The sequence below is a fragment of the Chiloscyllium punctatum genome, chromosome 1 (assembly GCF_047496795.1).
Source record: "Chiloscyllium punctatum isolate Juve2018m chromosome 1, sChiPun1.3, whole genome shotgun sequence".
In the NCBI taxonomy this organism is placed as follows: domain Eukaryota; kingdom Metazoa; phylum Chordata; class Chondrichthyes; order Orectolobiformes; family Hemiscylliidae; genus Chiloscyllium; species Chiloscyllium punctatum.
Genome location: NC_092739.1, coordinates 115,212,541 through 115,229,919, shown reverse-complemented (window position 1 = coordinate 115,229,919; position 17,379 = coordinate 115,212,541). Strand labels below are relative to the sequence as shown.

Genomic DNA, 17,379 nt, shown 5'->3' with positions numbered 1-17,379 from the left:
TATCACTCCAAGGGTTATCTCAAGACCTTGTTTGCAGTCACAAGTATTATAGGAAGTGAGACATTTGGATCACTATTCCAGAATCAACTTTTTCTCCTCCCACAAAATCGTCTGTACTTGCCCGTATCCACATATATTTTAAAAAGCAAGTTCCAAAAAAAAAATGACTATATTCCACACACTTTGATTGAAGTATTTACTACACTGCATTGAAAAGTAGTGGACCAAAACAATATTACGCAGTGTTTATCTTGTACCAAAAAAAGTCTCAATTATCTATTCAGATCTTTTGCATATTTTCCCAGACTTATCTACTTCGTTAGAATGAAGTCAAACTAAAATAATAAGGATACAATTTATTAGATTAGATTAGATTACTTACAGTGTGGAAACAGGCCCTTCGGCCCAAGTCCACACCGCCCCGCCGAAGCGCAACCCACCCATACCCCTACATTTACCCTTTACCTAACACTACGGGCAATTTAGCATGTCCAATTCACCTGACCTGCACATCTTTGGACTGTGGGAGGAAACCGGAGCACCCGGAGGAAACCCACGCAGACACGGGGAGAACGTGCAAACTCCACACAGTTAGTCGCCTGAGGCGGGAATTGAACCCGGATCTCTGGCGCTGTGAGGCAGCAGTGCTAACCACTGTGCCACCGTGCCGCCCACAACTTGTTGGCTCATGCTTCAAAAGTGATCAAGAGTGAATTACCAACCATTAATATCTACTCAATAGCAAAGTTTAAGTAAAACAAAATTACTGTAGTCAAATTAATATAAATTTACATCTCCTCTTGCATCTGATGCCATACTAAATACTATTCATCAGGAATTGCTTTTCTTGCATTCAAACACCTTTGCTACAAGCAATTTAATTCTAGCCTATTAAGCATCCCTAATTTGAAGATTTTGGTGGCTGTGTATTCAGCAGCAGCCTGGGCGCCAAGCTCTGTGGTTCCTTTTCATAGTCTACAAGACACACCCTCTATTTCTTGAAGATGCTCCTTAAATCTGAAGCTATTGGTCACTGACCTTCATATAAGCTTATGCAGTCAGATGTCTAAATTTGTTTGATAATGTTTTGTAAAGCACCTTACCCTCTAGATGCTATATCACCAAATTGTTCCTTCCAGTAATTTCTCCTCCTGTAGACACTTGCATTTGTTAGGACATGTTTACAAAGCCACCTACAGTAGATTTTTGGTGAGTGAACCCTCCCATAATTTAAATGAGAGAAAGAACCTTTGGAAGCACGGGATGCCCACAGCTTTGTAACTGAAGGTTATAAATTCAAACCTCGATGTAGAAGGGCACTTCAACACACAAGTATTGTACAAACTATTAAACTGAAGCAACTGACTGCTTTCTCAGACAAACGACAATTTCTTGTAACTTCGAGGGGAACATTTGATAAATTATTTAATTAACCGACAAATCATCTGATATTGCTTACATTTCCCTAGAAAATGTGTTTCTGTCCATCATCATCATCTTTCTAACTTGTACAATCATCCTTGTCAAAGGATCAGCCAGTGTTCCATACAAGATTAATTCAAAATGTTACATGAACGTATGATAATATGGAGTACATACCAGTCCCGTATCCATGCTGTCCATAGCCACCTGCCTGTTGAAAAGCTGAAGCGGTATTCATATTCACTCCATGCTTTGCAGCTGCTGGAGGTAACTATAAGAGCATTTAAAATGTTTTGAGCAGCTCAAGTTAGAAAAGAACGAAGAGCTCACCAATGCTGCAAGCACTAATGATAGCTTGAAATTCTTAGTATTGTATTGAAAAGTTATTCAGCAACCTTTTGCAATTTTTCCCTCTGAATATCCAATACCATATTCCTCAATCCCCTCTCCAGGAATATTACTTCTGAAACTATACATTGTACATAAGTCCTTTACATGTACTTTACATCACAGCAATTTTACCCTTTACAAGCTGGGAGTAAGGAAAATAAGCTGAACCTTTTCAAAAGATGCATCACTAGTTATCTGAATAGCATAACGAATGGTTTGAGAGTCAACCGTCAATGCTCTCCACCTTGAGGATTTCAGCGATGTCACCACAAAAGTTTCCACTCTTCCAAAAGAAACAAACTTAATGAATTTTCTGGACAGCTAAACATTTCAAACCCAAAGCCACTTTTGCTGGTTCCCTCAGTGAATGATCAAAAATAATAAAGTCTTGCCAGAATTTTGCACACTTGGTGACAAATCGCTGAAGACTAACTAATGCCTTGTGTTCAACTTAGGGTACCAGTGGTGGTAAAGCAATTGCAAATGTTTTACTGGTATTGTTTCAAAAGTCTGGATTGAGAAGATGCCACCACTAAAGTAGAAAATTACCAATATTACTTTTTAAGCCAAGAAATGGGAGAGAAAGATGATCAACAAATTATGAACTTTTGTCTCATGTCTTTTGGGAAATACTACAATCCTTTATTAAAGACATAATGGGACTGAACACCTGAATGAACTATTAAGTTAGACAGTGTGAATTTGTGAAGAATTAACTATCCCAGATTAGGTAAGATAGCAAGTTTGACAATACAAAATCTGCAAAAGGATATACATTGGTTAAGCACGTGGAAAACAAAATTGGCCAATGGAGTAAAAAGTGGAAAAACGACAAGTATAAAACAATTACTATGATCTTACACATGTATCATAAAGTATTAATATGTAGGTAAAGTAATCATGGAAACAGAGTGTTTGTGTCTTTAAAGCAAGGAGGTTGGAGTATAAAGTAGTGAGGTCTGACTACAGTGTGCAGTCGAGTCTACTCCAGCAATGGCCACCGCAAGGATGGACATACCTACATTGGAAGCAGTTCACACATGATCACGAGGTTGATTCTTAGGATGAGGGATTGCTCTAATCAAGAAAGATTGACCAAATTGGGCTGATATACTGGCGGTTACTTTTTGGGCACCACATTCTCAAACACTCACTCCCTTCACTATTGACACACAGTTGAAGTGTTGTGCATCAACTACACGATGCACTGTAAAAACTCATCAAGGTTCCTTAGCACCTTGAAAACCTCAAACCACTTCTATTTTGAAGGAAGGGTATCAGATACATGGGAACACCACTACCTGCAAGTTCCTCTTCAAGCCTCTCTTCATCCTGACTTCAAAACATCTCAGTTCCTTCACTATTGCTAGGTCAAAGTCCAGGGGGTACGAACAACAAATGGATTGGAGAAGTTCATGAAGGCAGCTCACCATCATTCTGCCAAAAGCAATGTGGGATGGGCAATAAACGCTGACTCGACCAGCTTAACCCAGATTGCCTAAATAAATAAAGAGGTGAACTCATTGAGAAGATTATGTGAAGGATTTGAAGGGTAGATGTTAGAGGATGATTACTCCCATGGGGTGGGGTGGGGTTCTGAACGCAGTCGCAATTCCAAACTAAAGTGCCCTCTGATTCAAAATAGAATTGGGAAAGTCTATTTCCCAATTGCTAGTCTTGCAATTTTTACTTCCCAGTGAGCTTGGTCATTGAACATATTCAAAGTGGAGTTAGACAGATTTTTCATTGATTAAAGGTTATAAAAGAAAGAGAGAAAACTATTATCTGCTCAGCCACGATCATGAAGAATGGTGGAGAAGCACAAGGGATCTAATAGCCTACTACTGCTCCTATTTCTAATGTTTTATGGTAGCAACCTTCAAATGACAGACATAGCGAGCAAATTTATAGCCAGAACCTGAGTTAAAAGGTTCATTTTCAGATGTTATCACCACCACACGAGGTAACAGTGAGCCTCCGATGAAGCACTGGTCAGAGTCTGGTCTTAGGTGACTTGCTTTCTTTGGTGTTTAAGTTTCCTGGGGGGGGGGGGGTGATGTCATTTCCTGTTGTGACTATTTTATATTATTTTTCTCAGAGGGTGGTAAATGGGGCCCAAGTCAATGCGCTTGTTGATAGAATTCCAGTTGGAATGCCATACTTCTAGGAATTCTCGTGTGTTTGTTGGGCTTGTCCTAGGATGGATGCGCCGTCCCAGTCGAAGTGATGTCCTTCCTCAGCTGTAAGGATACTCCACAGCACATCCATCCTCGGACAAGCCAAACAGAGACACACGAGAATTCCTAGAAGCTTGGAACTCTATCAAGAAGTGCATTGTCTTGGGCCCCATTTACCACCATCTCAGAAAAAGAACAAAATGATGTCAACAGGAAATGACATCACCACCCCCAAGGAAACCTAAACAAAAAGAAAGCGAGTCACTAAGACCAGAGCTTCATCGGAGGCTCACTGACTACGTTACCCAGTGTGGTGACAAAACGCCTGAAAATGAACCTTCCGACTCAGCAAGCAAACTTACAGCCAGAACCTCAATCTAAGCTACAAGTCTTCTCAAAACTCACTAAGACAGATATATGAGATGGATGAATAAGTAGCAGATTAAATTTAAGGTAGATAAGTGTAAGTAATCCATTTTGATGGCAAACATAATAATATAGAAAAAAATGGTAAAAACAAATGCAGTATCTGCAAAAGTTCCTGAGGATGTACAAATCATTGATTGGATAGAGAATTGAAATAGTGGCTAATAAAGCACCTAGCCTTTATACTGAGGTGCCAAATGTTACAAAAACAAGTAGATTTTCTTGTATAAAACTGATTCAGTCCCAACTGAGTATTCAATCTAGCTCTGGAGATGGGTAATTCGGGAAGAATACGAAGGCATTTCAGCAAGTACCTATTAATAAGAATGGTTCAGGGTGACAAACTTCTGTAACAAAGTTTGGAAGATTTGGAATCTGTTCTCCTTGAAGATTAGAGGAAATTAAATCAAGGCATTCAAGATCATGATCTACACACAATAGGTTAACACGATCAGACACCATTCATGGCAGAATTGAGAAACAAAAGGACACCAACTTAAAGTGACACAAGCAAGTACAATGAGGGGAAAATCACAGTGGTTGGGGTCTGGAATTTACAGAGAATGTTGCAAGGGCAAATCTATCATTGCTTTCAGAAGAAAATTGGCTCAGAAAAAAAAATTGACAGGACCACAAGGAAAATGCAGGCAATGAAATTAAATGAGTTGCGTTTGCAGAAGGCCAGCACAGAAACAGACCAAATGCACTTTTCTTATTATTCTATGAATTTATTAGCTAATCTGTTGATACTTATTGCTCAAATTTTAACATTACGTATTTTATTCCCATATCCCTGACAGGAACAGATTAGTCACTTGAAATAATCTGATAAATCTGTGCTTCAATTTCTAACTGCATAAATGCATTTCACAACCAACTCCAGTTTCCTCTGCTCGGTCAAATATTTCTTGTATTTATCATACACATCTTAACTATGGCAAATGTAATCACCAAAATATGGTTTTCCGCTATATTTTCTATTTGATTCTGTTCATAAACAAGTTTTCAGAGATGTGTTCCTTTTAGCTTTAATTGAATTGGGCAAAAAGTCTGTCAATTCTGGTTAGTTTAAAAAGCAACATGATACTTAAATTTATTTCAGTGATAATTATATTCAGGTGAAAAAAGTGAAATTGACTTTTACAGTTAAATCTTAAAAGATGCCATGGAATTATGTGAAGAGCAGAAAGTTCTCTTGATATGTTGACTATGTTTTCAGAAAACAAGAGTAACAATTAATTCACTAATTAAAAAAGGATTTAGTTATAATAGGTATGCAATCCTTTTCAAACAAAATCAGCTGCAAAGCACTTCATAATTTCCATTAAACAAGCTCTATAATGATCACCACAAATTACAGTAGAGAAACAACAGTACAAATTACTTACAAACATGGCAGGCCCATACTGGAATGTGCTTGGAACACCAGCATAATACGGCAATCCTGTGTAACTGTATCCTGGTGGCAAAGCTGGGTTTAAGAAGGCTTGCTGAGTGGTGTGATGAGCCTGATTTTGCTGAGGTTGGGAAAGAGTGGTTGCTGGTGCAGGTGAAGCGGAGTCACCCCTGCCAAACTTTGCTAGATCGCCTGCAAGATGAGTATTTTTACTCTTTAAAAAGGTTCAGAAAACATTGCATTTTTAAATGGTCATTAGTTGTAACAACAGCTCTATCAAGAAATGATTCCACTGCTTCACAACATTTCAAAAAATTTGTTCAGCAATTCAATGCAGCTCAGCACCACTCAAGAACAAAAAGTGATGAGGTATAAATACTGGCCAAGTCAATGACACCAAGGTGCCACAAAAGTTCTCATGGAAAATAAAATTGCTTGAAGTAAGAGAATTTTGCGGATGATACGAAAGTCGGTGGAGTGGTGGACAGCAAAGAAGGATGTGGCAGGTTACAGCAGGATATAGATAAGTTGCAGAGCTGGGCAGAAAGGTGGCAAATGGAGTTCAATGTAGCTAAGTGTGAAGTCATTCACTTTGGTAGGAGTAATAAGAAGATGGATTACTGGGCTAATGGTAGGCTACTTGGTAGTGTGGATGAGCAGAGGGATCTTGGTGTCCATGCACACAGATCTCTGAAAGTTGCCACCCAGGTAAATAGTGCTGTGAAGGCGGCATATGGCGTACTGGGCTTTATTGGTAGAGGAGGTAAAAACAAAGACTGCAGATGCTGGAAAGCAAATATTGGATTAGTGGTGCTGGAAGAGCACAGCAGTTCAGGCAGCATCCAACGAGCAGCGAAATCGACGTTTCGGGCAAAAGCCCTTCATCAGGAATAAAAGGCAGTGAGCCTGAAGCATGGAGAGATAAGCTCGTCTAGTCGATTTTCCTGCTCCTCGGATGCTGCCTGATGTGCTGTGCTTTTCCAGTAACACAACTGATCTCCAGCATCTGCAGACTTCACTGTCGTCTCTTAAGAGACAGAGTCAGGTGCTGAGTTACTCACTTCAGCATTCCTAGTCTTGAACCTGCTAATGTAGCCACACTATGGCTAGTTCAGTTCAGTTCCTAGTCTATGCTAATCCCCAGCAAGTTTAGTGATGGCAATATTGTTGGATATCGTGGGGTAATGGTTTGATTCACATTAGAAATGGTCATTGCAGTGTGCATGTTACTTGCCACTTGTCAGGACAAACCCTGACTACTGTCCAGGTCTTGTTACATTTGGACATAGTCTAAGATTAGTACAGAAACCAAAATCTCATGATTGACTTAGATTACATAATTAAAGTATATTCATTGATAAATCTCTTATTTGGCTTAATAGAATCAATGTAGATTTTGACACAATCATGTGACTGCTCAGCTTCATTTGTCAATGAAATGCACTACTGGATTGCAAACTAAGTGGAGGCACTAACCTAATGTGCTTTTGAGTAACAGTTGCAAGAATGAGGGGTTCGGTTTAGTTTATGTACAGCTTACATCCAGATTTCCATGGTTGATTAAGGCAGGTAAAGCTTTCATCAAGAAATCATAACCAGAGCTGTGCCAATGTACTGGTATGTCTCAATTAATCTTAGAAATTTAGCTTTTGACTAAATGTAACATTCTAAAGTCTGCAATTGTATAGTCTTTTACATTTTCACTCGACTAGATACTGAGGAATATTCAAAAGCCTATTTCATTCTTTTGCCTCTGAAGTATTAAGTGCTATACAAACTGCTCTAAGTGTTCAAACAGCAGAAACAAAATAATTCTGATAGCTCATGACTAAGGGAAAAGCAAATGATTAGTGATAAGCAGTTGTCTGATTTAATGAGAAATTCAAATTTAAAAAAAAAGAGGACTGAGATGTCAGCACAAGGATATAAATTATTGGGTTCTGACGGCAAATGCCTCAGTTTTTCTTTTAACAAAGGCAGCAAAAAACACTTCAAATATCTAGTCTTAGTTAAAAGTCTAAAGTGACAACAAAACTTCTAAGGACTGACCCACGAATGATTGGATCTTAAATTGCCAGTCAGGTGATAATGAGAGGTGACAGTCAATTGCAGACTGATCATGCACCCCTTAAACCAAACAGCAATAAGGTTCGCTTAGCCTATACCAACTAAGAATGCATGATATAACTGACCATGTTGCGGGTGAAGAATGTGGTGCTGGAAAAGCACAGGTCAGACAACATCTGGGGAGCAGGAAAAAACCCGACGTTTCAGGCAAAAGCCTTCATCAAGAATGAGGCTGGGGAGATAAATAGGAGGAAGGTGGAGCTGAGGGTGCAATAAGTAGATGGAGGTGGGGGTAATGGTGATAGGTCAGAGGGGAGGATGGAGTGGATAGGTGGGAAGGAAGATTGATAGGTAGGACAGGTCACGAGGCCAGTGCTGAGCTGGAAGGTTGGAACTGGGATAAGGCTTTGGAGGGGGGGGGGGGGGGGGGGGGGGGGGAGAAGAGAAGAAGAGCAGCGATGGGGGGGGAAAAAAATGAGGAAACTGTTGAAATTCACATGAATGCCATGGTGTTGGGAGGGTCCCCAGGCTGAAGATAAGGTTGTGTTCTTCCTCCAGGCATCAAATGGTAAGGGAGTGGCGATGGAGGCAGCCCAGGATCTGCGTGTCCTCGGCAGAGCAGGAGGGGGAGTTGAAGTGTTCAGCTATGGGGCAGTGGAGTTGGTTGGTGTGGGTGTCCTGGAGGTGCTCTCTGAAGCGCTGAATAGCCATCCTGTGTCCACAATGTAGAGATGACCACATTGGGAGCAATGGACATAGTAAGTGACATGCGTGGAAGTGCAGGTGCAACTTTGATGTGGAAGATTCCTTTGGGGCCTTGGACAGGGGTAAAGGTGGAGGTGTGAACGCAGGTTTCGCAATTCCTGCGGTGGCAGGGGAAGGTGCCGGCAGGGGGGAGGGTGGTGGATGCCAGGGGGTGGACTTGACGAGGTAGTTGCAGAGGGAACAGTCTTAAAGGAAAGCGGATAAAGGTGGAGAGGGAAATAGATCTCTGGTGGTGGGGTCTGTTTGTCGGTGATGGAAATGACAGAGGATGATGCAACGTATATGGAGGTTGGTGGGGTGGAAGGTGAGGACCGAGGGTTTCTGTCCTTGTTGTGGTTGGAGTGGTGGGGTTCGAGGGCAGAGGTGGGGAAGTGGATGAAATTCACTGGAGGGAAACCACCACATGGAAGGGGAAGTTGTTTTTAAAGGAGGCGGCCATCTGGTATGTTCTGTAGTGGTAGGAGCAGATGCAGCGGAGGCAGAGGAATTGGGAATAAGGGATAGAATTTTTACAGGATGGGAGGTGGTGTAATCCAGGTAGCTGTGGGAGTTGGGGAGTTTGTAGAAAATGTTAGCGTTGAGTCGGTCACCATTGATGGAAATGGAAGAGGTCCAGGAAGGGGAGAGAGGTATCAGAGATGTGTTGAAGTTGATCAACCGGACTACCTCATCAGGTCCATGCCACCCAACAATCCAACCTCCCCTCCTGGCATCTCCCTGATACTACAAGAATTGCAAAACCTGCACCCACACCTTCCCCCTCACCCCAAAGGAGCCTTCCACATCGATCAAAGTTTCACCTGCACTTAAACTCGTCATTAATGGCATCCTTTGCTCCAGATGCATTCTCCTCTACAATCGGGGAGACAGGACACCTACTCACAGAGCACTTCAGAGAATATCTGCAGGACACATACCAACCAGCTCACCGCCCCATGGCCGAACACTTCAACACCCCCTCCCACTCCGCCAAGGACATGCAGGTCCTGGGCCTCCTCCATCGCCAATCCCTAGGAGGAAGAACGCCTCATCTTCAGCCTCTGGACCCCTCATGACCTGTCCTACCTATCCTGCTTCTTTCCCATCTAACCACTCCACCCTCCCCTCAGAGCTACCTCCTCCAGCGACTTCCACCTATTGTACTCTCAGCTATCTTCACCCCAGCCCCACTGCTCCCTCCCATTTCTCTCTCCACCCACAAGGCTCCCAGTCTCATTCCTGAAGGGCTTTTGCTCAAAACGTCAGTTTTCCTGCTCTTCAGATGCTGCCTGACCTGCTGTGCTTTTCCAGCACCACACTCTACTCTGATCTCCGGCATCTGCAGTCTTCACTTTCACCTGATCATGTTGTGGCTCAGAAAGAGTTAAGCAACAGCTTTCACTGACTAATGCACACAAGGAGGTTTGAAATTATCCTGCTTCCAATCCCAAGTGGAAAGCCCAAAGCATTGAAGAGAGCAGAGAGTGGGTGTTGACTTTTGCCCCAAGCTGAACCAGAAACCAAGAACCATAGTAAGCCCATAAAGTTACTGCCCTGCTTTAATAAATATATTCATAACTTAAGCTTCCTAAGTTACTGCACTAGATTGTCTGTTGCTGCCTTAATGGTTAAGTCTCACATTAACAAATTGGTATTGGTTCTGGATGTAGGTTTGTGCACTGAGCCAGAGGCTCATTTTCAGACATTTCATCACCATACTAAATAACACCTTCAGTGAGCCTCCGGATGAAGCACTGGTGGTGTAGCCTGCTTTCTGTTTATGTTTGAGTCTCCTTGTGTTGGTGATGTCATTTCCTGTGCTCACACCATTTCCTCTGGTGGTGTCATTTCCTGTTCCTTTTCTCAGGCCAACTTTATCAGCCAGGACAGTATCGTCAAACTAGAGGACCTATGCCTGACCACCCACTTCACCTTCAATAATAAAACCAAACAAACCAACAGAACACCCATTGGATCTCAGATATCAGGGTTCTAGCAGAGGCAGTAATGCAGAGACGCTAACAAACAGCTCGGTCAATCAGCCAACCCAAACTTTGGGTCCACGTAGTGGACGACACCTTTGTAATCACTAAACGAAACAAATGAGAGGATACCTTCAAGAATAATCAATACCCTTGCTGGCATAAAATTCACTAAAGAGAAAAACAACAAACTGCCATTCATCAATGATGTTGCAGTAAAGCAAACAGCTAATGGGGAACTTCAAACCAGTGTCTACAGGCAAACACCACATACAGACCAAATACTGAACTACAGAAGCAATCATTCCATAATCCACAAACAAAGCTGCATTAGAACATTTCAACAAGCTGCCACACTCTACAGCACAGAGGAACTATGCAGAGCAGAGGAAAATCACCTATACAGTGTATTCAGAATGAACAGGCACCCAATGAACACAGACTGCCGATTTCTCAGCAACAAACCCAAACAAGCAGAGAAAACGTGTCCAGAAATTCTAGCCACTCTCCCCTACAATGACCTCTTGGCATCATGGTAGCCCACAAACCCACCACCACACTAAAAAAAGCAGCTAATGAACTTGAAAGACCCTATACAGACAACAAGCACAACTAATGTAATTTACAAATTATCTTACAAAACCTGTAACAAGCACTACATTGGACAAACAGGCAGAAAACTAGCCACGATACATGAACTTTAACTAGCCATAAAACAACATGACCCACTGTCACTAGTATCCTTCATACAGATGAGGTAGGACACCACTTCAACTGGGACAACACATCCATCCTAGGATGAGCCAAACTGAGACATGCATGAGAATTCCTCCAAGCTTGGCATTCCAACTGAAACTCTCAAACACATTGACTTGGATCCCATTTACCACTGAGGAAAATGAACAGGAAATGACATCAGAACAGGAAATGATATTAACCCAAGGAAACCCAAACATATAAATAAGGGGGGCTCACTGAAGATGTTAGCTAGTATGGTGACGAAACATCTGAAAATGAACCTTCCAGCTCAGTGAGCAAACCTACATCCAGAACCTCAACCTGAGTTACACATCTTTTCAAAACTCAATTAGTTTTAGTACTTACATTTAAACTACAAGACTCCTAGAACCTACCACTGTTGCACAGGAGGAGGGTGGCAAATGATACTGTACAATCGAACATCCCCACTTCTGACTTTATGAAGGAGGAAGATCATCAATAAAGCAGCTGAAGATGGTTGGATCTCAGACACTATTGAAGAACAGGACATTTGTTGTGCAGTGGCACTGGTCCAGGAGACCTGGGTTCAAGTCCCACCTGTGCAAAGTCTTTGGACAAATTAGAAAATATATACCCCAAGGAACAAGCTCTTGCAGCATCTTGTGTACAATACATCTAGTAAAGTTTTACATTTTACTGGTTCCAGAGCACGTGATGCTAAGAAATTGCCCTGAGAATGCTTTACGAACAGGTCAGCTAGCTTTAAACATTTGATGTTTCCCTGTCATTAAATAGATTAAAACCTCCAATGATTGTTGCCATGCTTTTCAACATGCTCCAATCATTTCTTCCATTGCACTCTACTATCGCACGTCTATTGCTTGAGATTATTACAGGTCTGCCACAAGTGACTTCTTACTCAATAATTTAAAAAGTTTGTCATCCTTCCATACAACTTAAATGCAGAACTTCTGACATCCCAATGACCAGCTTGATGCATTATCAAAAACAAGAATAAATTTAGAAATGGCATTCATAGCACTTTTCCTTGAAGGTTTAAACCTTTGCAGAGGAGAAACAAGTTGACTATCTGTGGAAGGAACTTAACACACCAAATGTATTTCAACAACAGAAAACTGCCTTGGAATGAGATGCACATAACTCTGGAAATACACACCTGAATAAGGGTTGCTTGCAAGACTTCCATCTCTGCCAGCAAGTGCTGCAGCTGGTGCAGGAAATGCCATTCCATAGTAATCCTGGAAGAATGGCAAAGGGAAGGGGTAAAAACCAGGTAATTAGAGGAGAATCAGAAGGGAAGAGTGAAGAGACAAGGAATACGAAACTTTTTAAAACAGTCACACTTCTTCAAAACAACTTCAACAGCTAATATAGCCTTTCACTGCAAGTAGAAATAAAAATTCAACAGTCTCAACTATTTACTATATCCAAGGTATCTTTAAAAAGGGTAATGGTAATAGTGATAACTAGTAATCTAGAGGCCCTTAATGTTTTCAGGACATTGTAAATTTCACCAGCTTGATTTGAACCAATCAGGAAAATCTGAATTTGAAAACTAGTGTGGCAACTGTCATAAAAACCCATCCAGTTGATTAATGCTGGGGTTTGGATTCCTCACCTGATCTTTCCCCCGTGACTTCAGACCCACAGAAATGTGATGACACATTGTCTGCTGAAATTACCAAGCAAGCCATTCAAGGGTGATAAGTGAGTATTACATGTTTTCCATACCAGCACAATCACATGCCATGCCAAAACAGAAATGATTAGTTGGATAATTACAAAATGTGAGAACCTGTTCAAGTCTTCCAAAAACAAAAATCAAACATGACTGAGTACTTGGTATATTCACAAGAACTAAAGTAATTCAACAATCTTAGTCAAATACATCTTTCACTGTAACTAAGAGGGGCCACAGTGATGTCAGACTGGAATTTCAAATCACAGGTTGGAGATCTTGAAGTACTGGAGAAATTCAGTAGCCCTGGCAGCATTGGTGGATGGTGTCCAAGAAATCCACAACTTAATTCACTCCAGAAACGATAATAATTTTGGTTGTTTGCTCACATGATTAGAAGTGGCTGTGCTTAGAAAAGAAATGTTGTTCACATCAATATTTTAAAAAGAAAACTTACTTTCAACATCTTGCACCTCAGACGGTTGTTAAAAAAGATACTATGGTGAGGCTACAAAATTCAAGATCTACCTCAACAGTACACATGTTGCTGTCCTAACTAAAATACAAGACAAACTAAAGCAAAACTAATTAAACTTGCGTTTGTAAAGATAATACACTAACCAGAGGTAGCCTGGATTGAAGTACCTGAAGGTCATCATACCCATAGATCTATTATACGAAAAAGAAATAAAGATCAAAATCTCACAGAATGCAATTTAAATAAAACTTATATACGAAGTGCATTTATAGTCAAAGCAATTTCACTGCCTGATCTTGTTCTTTAGTATTTGCATTCAACTAGTAAGTGCACTCATTCTTACTGGATATGCAGGCAGTAGTCCCCCTGGTCCAACAATGTACTGATTGTGTAAAATAGGAGGCACACCTGGAGGAAGATTTGGTGGAGCCTTCCCTGCAATAAAAAAAAAACAAGTTATATTAAAAATGTTAACTTGTGGAGATAAAGCTATGGGGTGCACGTGATGTACCCTTCTATTGTTTCAACTTACTCAATATCCTTTAAACAACTTGAAAGTTTCAGACTCCACTATTTTGTGTTACAAAACTGAGTACTCTTCAAACATATTCCTTCCATTCCTACACTCTTGAAATCTAAAGACTCCATGTAAGGAAGAATAAAAAGGAAGGGTCTCCAAATGCACTAGACCAGTGTTGGAGAAACTGAAGTTTGAGGATATAGGATTGGAAGAAATTGATGAAAATATCATAATTGCATGAAAAAAGGGAATCAATGGAGGTCAAGAAGGATAGAGTGAAAGAAGGTTTAGCACAGGACAGATACGTAGCATTTGCTTGGATTAAATTTAGTTTGGCACTTAAGAGACTGTTGAAATAGCACAAGTATAGCATTATTAGCTTATGCTTTCCTTCGTCAAATTCAACCTGAATGACAAGTAGATCACAGACATATCATTGGGAAGCATAAGGACATCACAGTTTGGGACAGCTCAATCAAAACTCACTACATAGAAGAATTAGGATTCTCATTTGTGTCACAGGGGCTTTGTTGTGTAGGAAGACATATGGCAATTGTCACTAAGAGTCAGATCACGTGGCATAATTCTGGGCAGAAAATAGCTTCACTTAGCCTTGCTGCTGTAGGGTAAACATCTCAACTCAACAAAAAAGAGTTGCTACAAAACACTTAAGCCTACTGGTACTTCTTGGAACTTTGCACAAAAAGAAAACTGGTGTCAAGGATAAAAGCTACTTCAAGATCGACTGGCTCAATTTGACAAAAAGGAAACGTGGTCTTTGCTGCCAACCTCAGATGCTTTGAGTAAAAAATACAGGGAAATCAAAAGGCACCATCACTGCCGGAAAAAAAACAAATTCACCCCAGCAAAAAGAGAACAGTGTACAAAAGTTTGCCAGGTGCTCCACCCTCGAGAATCACTGAGTCATGAGTACCCATATCGAAAGATAAGTCTTGACCTAGGAGTGTAGACTTGGGGAAAAAAAGCAGGCAGCCTTGGAATATCTTGTTTTAAGTAGGAAGCAGTGAGATAATGCTAAATTTTAAGGTACACTTTGCCACTCAGGGACTTCGCATTTAAAACAAATGGGAAATTTGGGACAAACAGTTGGAGCTTTCATAGGCGATTCTAACATTTTGATCAAGCTAACAAAATTGAAGCATGATTTGGAGAAGCTGGTTTGGACGGGGTGAACAAAGTTAAATCACACCAGGTTATAGTCCAACAGTCAGTTGGACTATAATCCCAAAGGGTCAGTTAGACTCTAAACGTCAGCTCTTTTCTCTCCTTACAGATGCTGCCAGACCTGCTGAGATTTTCCAGCATTTTCTCTTTTGGTTATAGTCCAACAGGTTTATTTGGTGCTTTCAAATAAACTAACTCAGATTTTCAAAATTGAAGCAGATATTGTTACTGTGCATTCCTGAACATTATGGGAAGGGGACCATTTAACCACCTGAGGAGTTTGGTGTAGCAAGAATACAAAAGTTTATAAAGTGGTAGGGATCCTAAAGAACAGTTTTTCACCAAAAGCATTGGTGACTGTTCAAAGGTTCAGATTACACAAACATAACCTGCATGCTCCTGAATCTCCCAGTTTGAAGCAATTTTGAAGTTAGCGGAATCCTGCGAATTTGGAGGCAACTTAAATGATGCAGTTCGAGGCAGACTGGCATGTGATTTTAAGTATAAAGCAATCCAGAAGCGATTATAAACAGAAAAAGGTACCTAGACTTAAAGCAAGCACTTAGAAATAGCAACCTCAAAAGGAGCTATCAGCCAACGGAGTCCAACAGCCAAGCAAGAGCATGAGAGTTCACAAAATGGTGACCAATGAGAACCAACACAATGGAACAACAGGGCAAGCAGCAACAAATTGCTGAAATAAAGAAGCCATATGTAGAAACTGTGGCAAAAAAAATAAAAGCACAATAAAATGACAGTGCTTGAGAAAGAAACATGAATCACATTCGGCAAAACTAGAAAGAAAGAAAATCTACATGGTACAAAGAGAATGAGAAAGCCTTAGCTCCTCTGAATTGAGTGTCAAAGCATACTGACAACACCAACTGATAATGGGTCACTCCCTTACTGAATGGCAAACCAGTACAAATGGAGGTGGACTCTGGAGCAGCAGTTTCATTAATACCTGAAAGAATGTATCAGAAGCAGCTGAATCAGATTGCATTGCAAACCTAGAGATTGTCTAAAGAATATACACAGGTGAAGTGGTGCCTTTGTGTGGTACAACATGGCAAGCTTGAAGATTTGACCTTTCCACATTACCAGAAGTTTTCCAGCATTATTGGAAGAATATGGTTGAAATCAGACCAAAGACGAAGGCAAAGTTAGAGAAACTGGTCGAGACAAATTCCTTGAACTCAGATGAGAAACATTCAGCCATATATCACGAGTGAAAAAGATGGATCGGTTCAACTAGCAGTTATTTTAAGGTCACTATTAATCTGGTATTGTGTGCTGAATAGTGTCCTTCGCCTTTAATCAACTTCATGTTTGATGTACTAGCTGGGGGTCAGCTTTTCAAGTCTTAGTCAAGCCTATCTCTAGGTGAAGGTAGAGCATGCATCAGAAATACCTATTAAGAACTGTTCAAATCTAAAACTCCAGCTTGGATCACATCTGTACCAGTGTATTGCCAGCATGCCATGCACCAGATTTTAAGTAGATTGGAAGGAATCCAAAGTTACATAATATTTCAGTTATGGAGATAAAACAAAAAAAACTCAAATTACTCTGCAGAGACTTGAAGATTAGAATAAAAAGTGATAGAAGAAAAATGTGATTTAAAAAAAATTTAGAGTATTAGATCACTGTAAGTAATCTAATCTAATCTAATCATGTCAATGCTAAGGGACGATACAAGTCACCTTCAAAAGTAAAGCACCATAACTGAGGCATCAACACCGAAATGCTGATCACTTAAACTATGATCAATTACTACAGTAGGTTCATCCCAAATCTTGCAATCATTCTCTAGCTGTTGCATAAATTTACTATGCCAAATTAAGAATTGAAAATAGGAGACGACTGTGAAATACCTTTGTACAAGACAAAGAGGTTTACTAAAAGTCAGAAGTCCTGACCCATTCTAACCCAAAGTTCTACTGCACCATTTGTTTTTCATGTTACCTACTATTGAATAGAAACCAATAGCATTTGCACCAAGATCATTAAAGCAGTGTAAATGACCTACACACAAGGAGAAAAACTCTAGGAAATCATAATTCCATCAATGGCAAATAAGTTCCATAACAGACCACACCACAATATTTGGGCCTTATACAGGAAAGTATTTTATCTAGCAGTAAGCCATTTGCAGGGAAGGGCACTGTTGCTA

At 40.5% G+C, this 17,379-nt stretch overlaps 1 protein-coding gene across 5 annotated transcripts in view; it reads right to left on the bottom strand.

Moving 5' to 3' along the window:
* The window catches only part of ubap2a (ubiquitin associated protein 2a), a 114,272-nt gene that overhangs the window by 15,202 nt on the left and 81,691 nt on the right, over positions 1–17,379 (bottom strand). For all 5 annotated transcript variants that reach the window (XM_072572817.1, XM_072572827.1, XM_072572835.1 and 2 more), the window contains exons 20-24: positions 13,845–13,936; positions 13,645–13,692; positions 12,502–12,583; positions 5,804–6,003; positions 1,600–1,693 (exon numbers count right to left, since the gene is read on the bottom strand). In XM_072572817.1, coding sequence (XP_072428918.1) covers positions 1,600–1,693; positions 5,804–6,003; positions 12,502–12,583; positions 13,645–13,692; positions 13,845–13,936 — 516 coding nt within the window. The remainder of the gene's footprint in view (positions 1–1,599; positions 1,694–5,803; positions 6,004–12,501; positions 12,584–13,644; positions 13,693–13,844; positions 13,937–17,379) is intronic.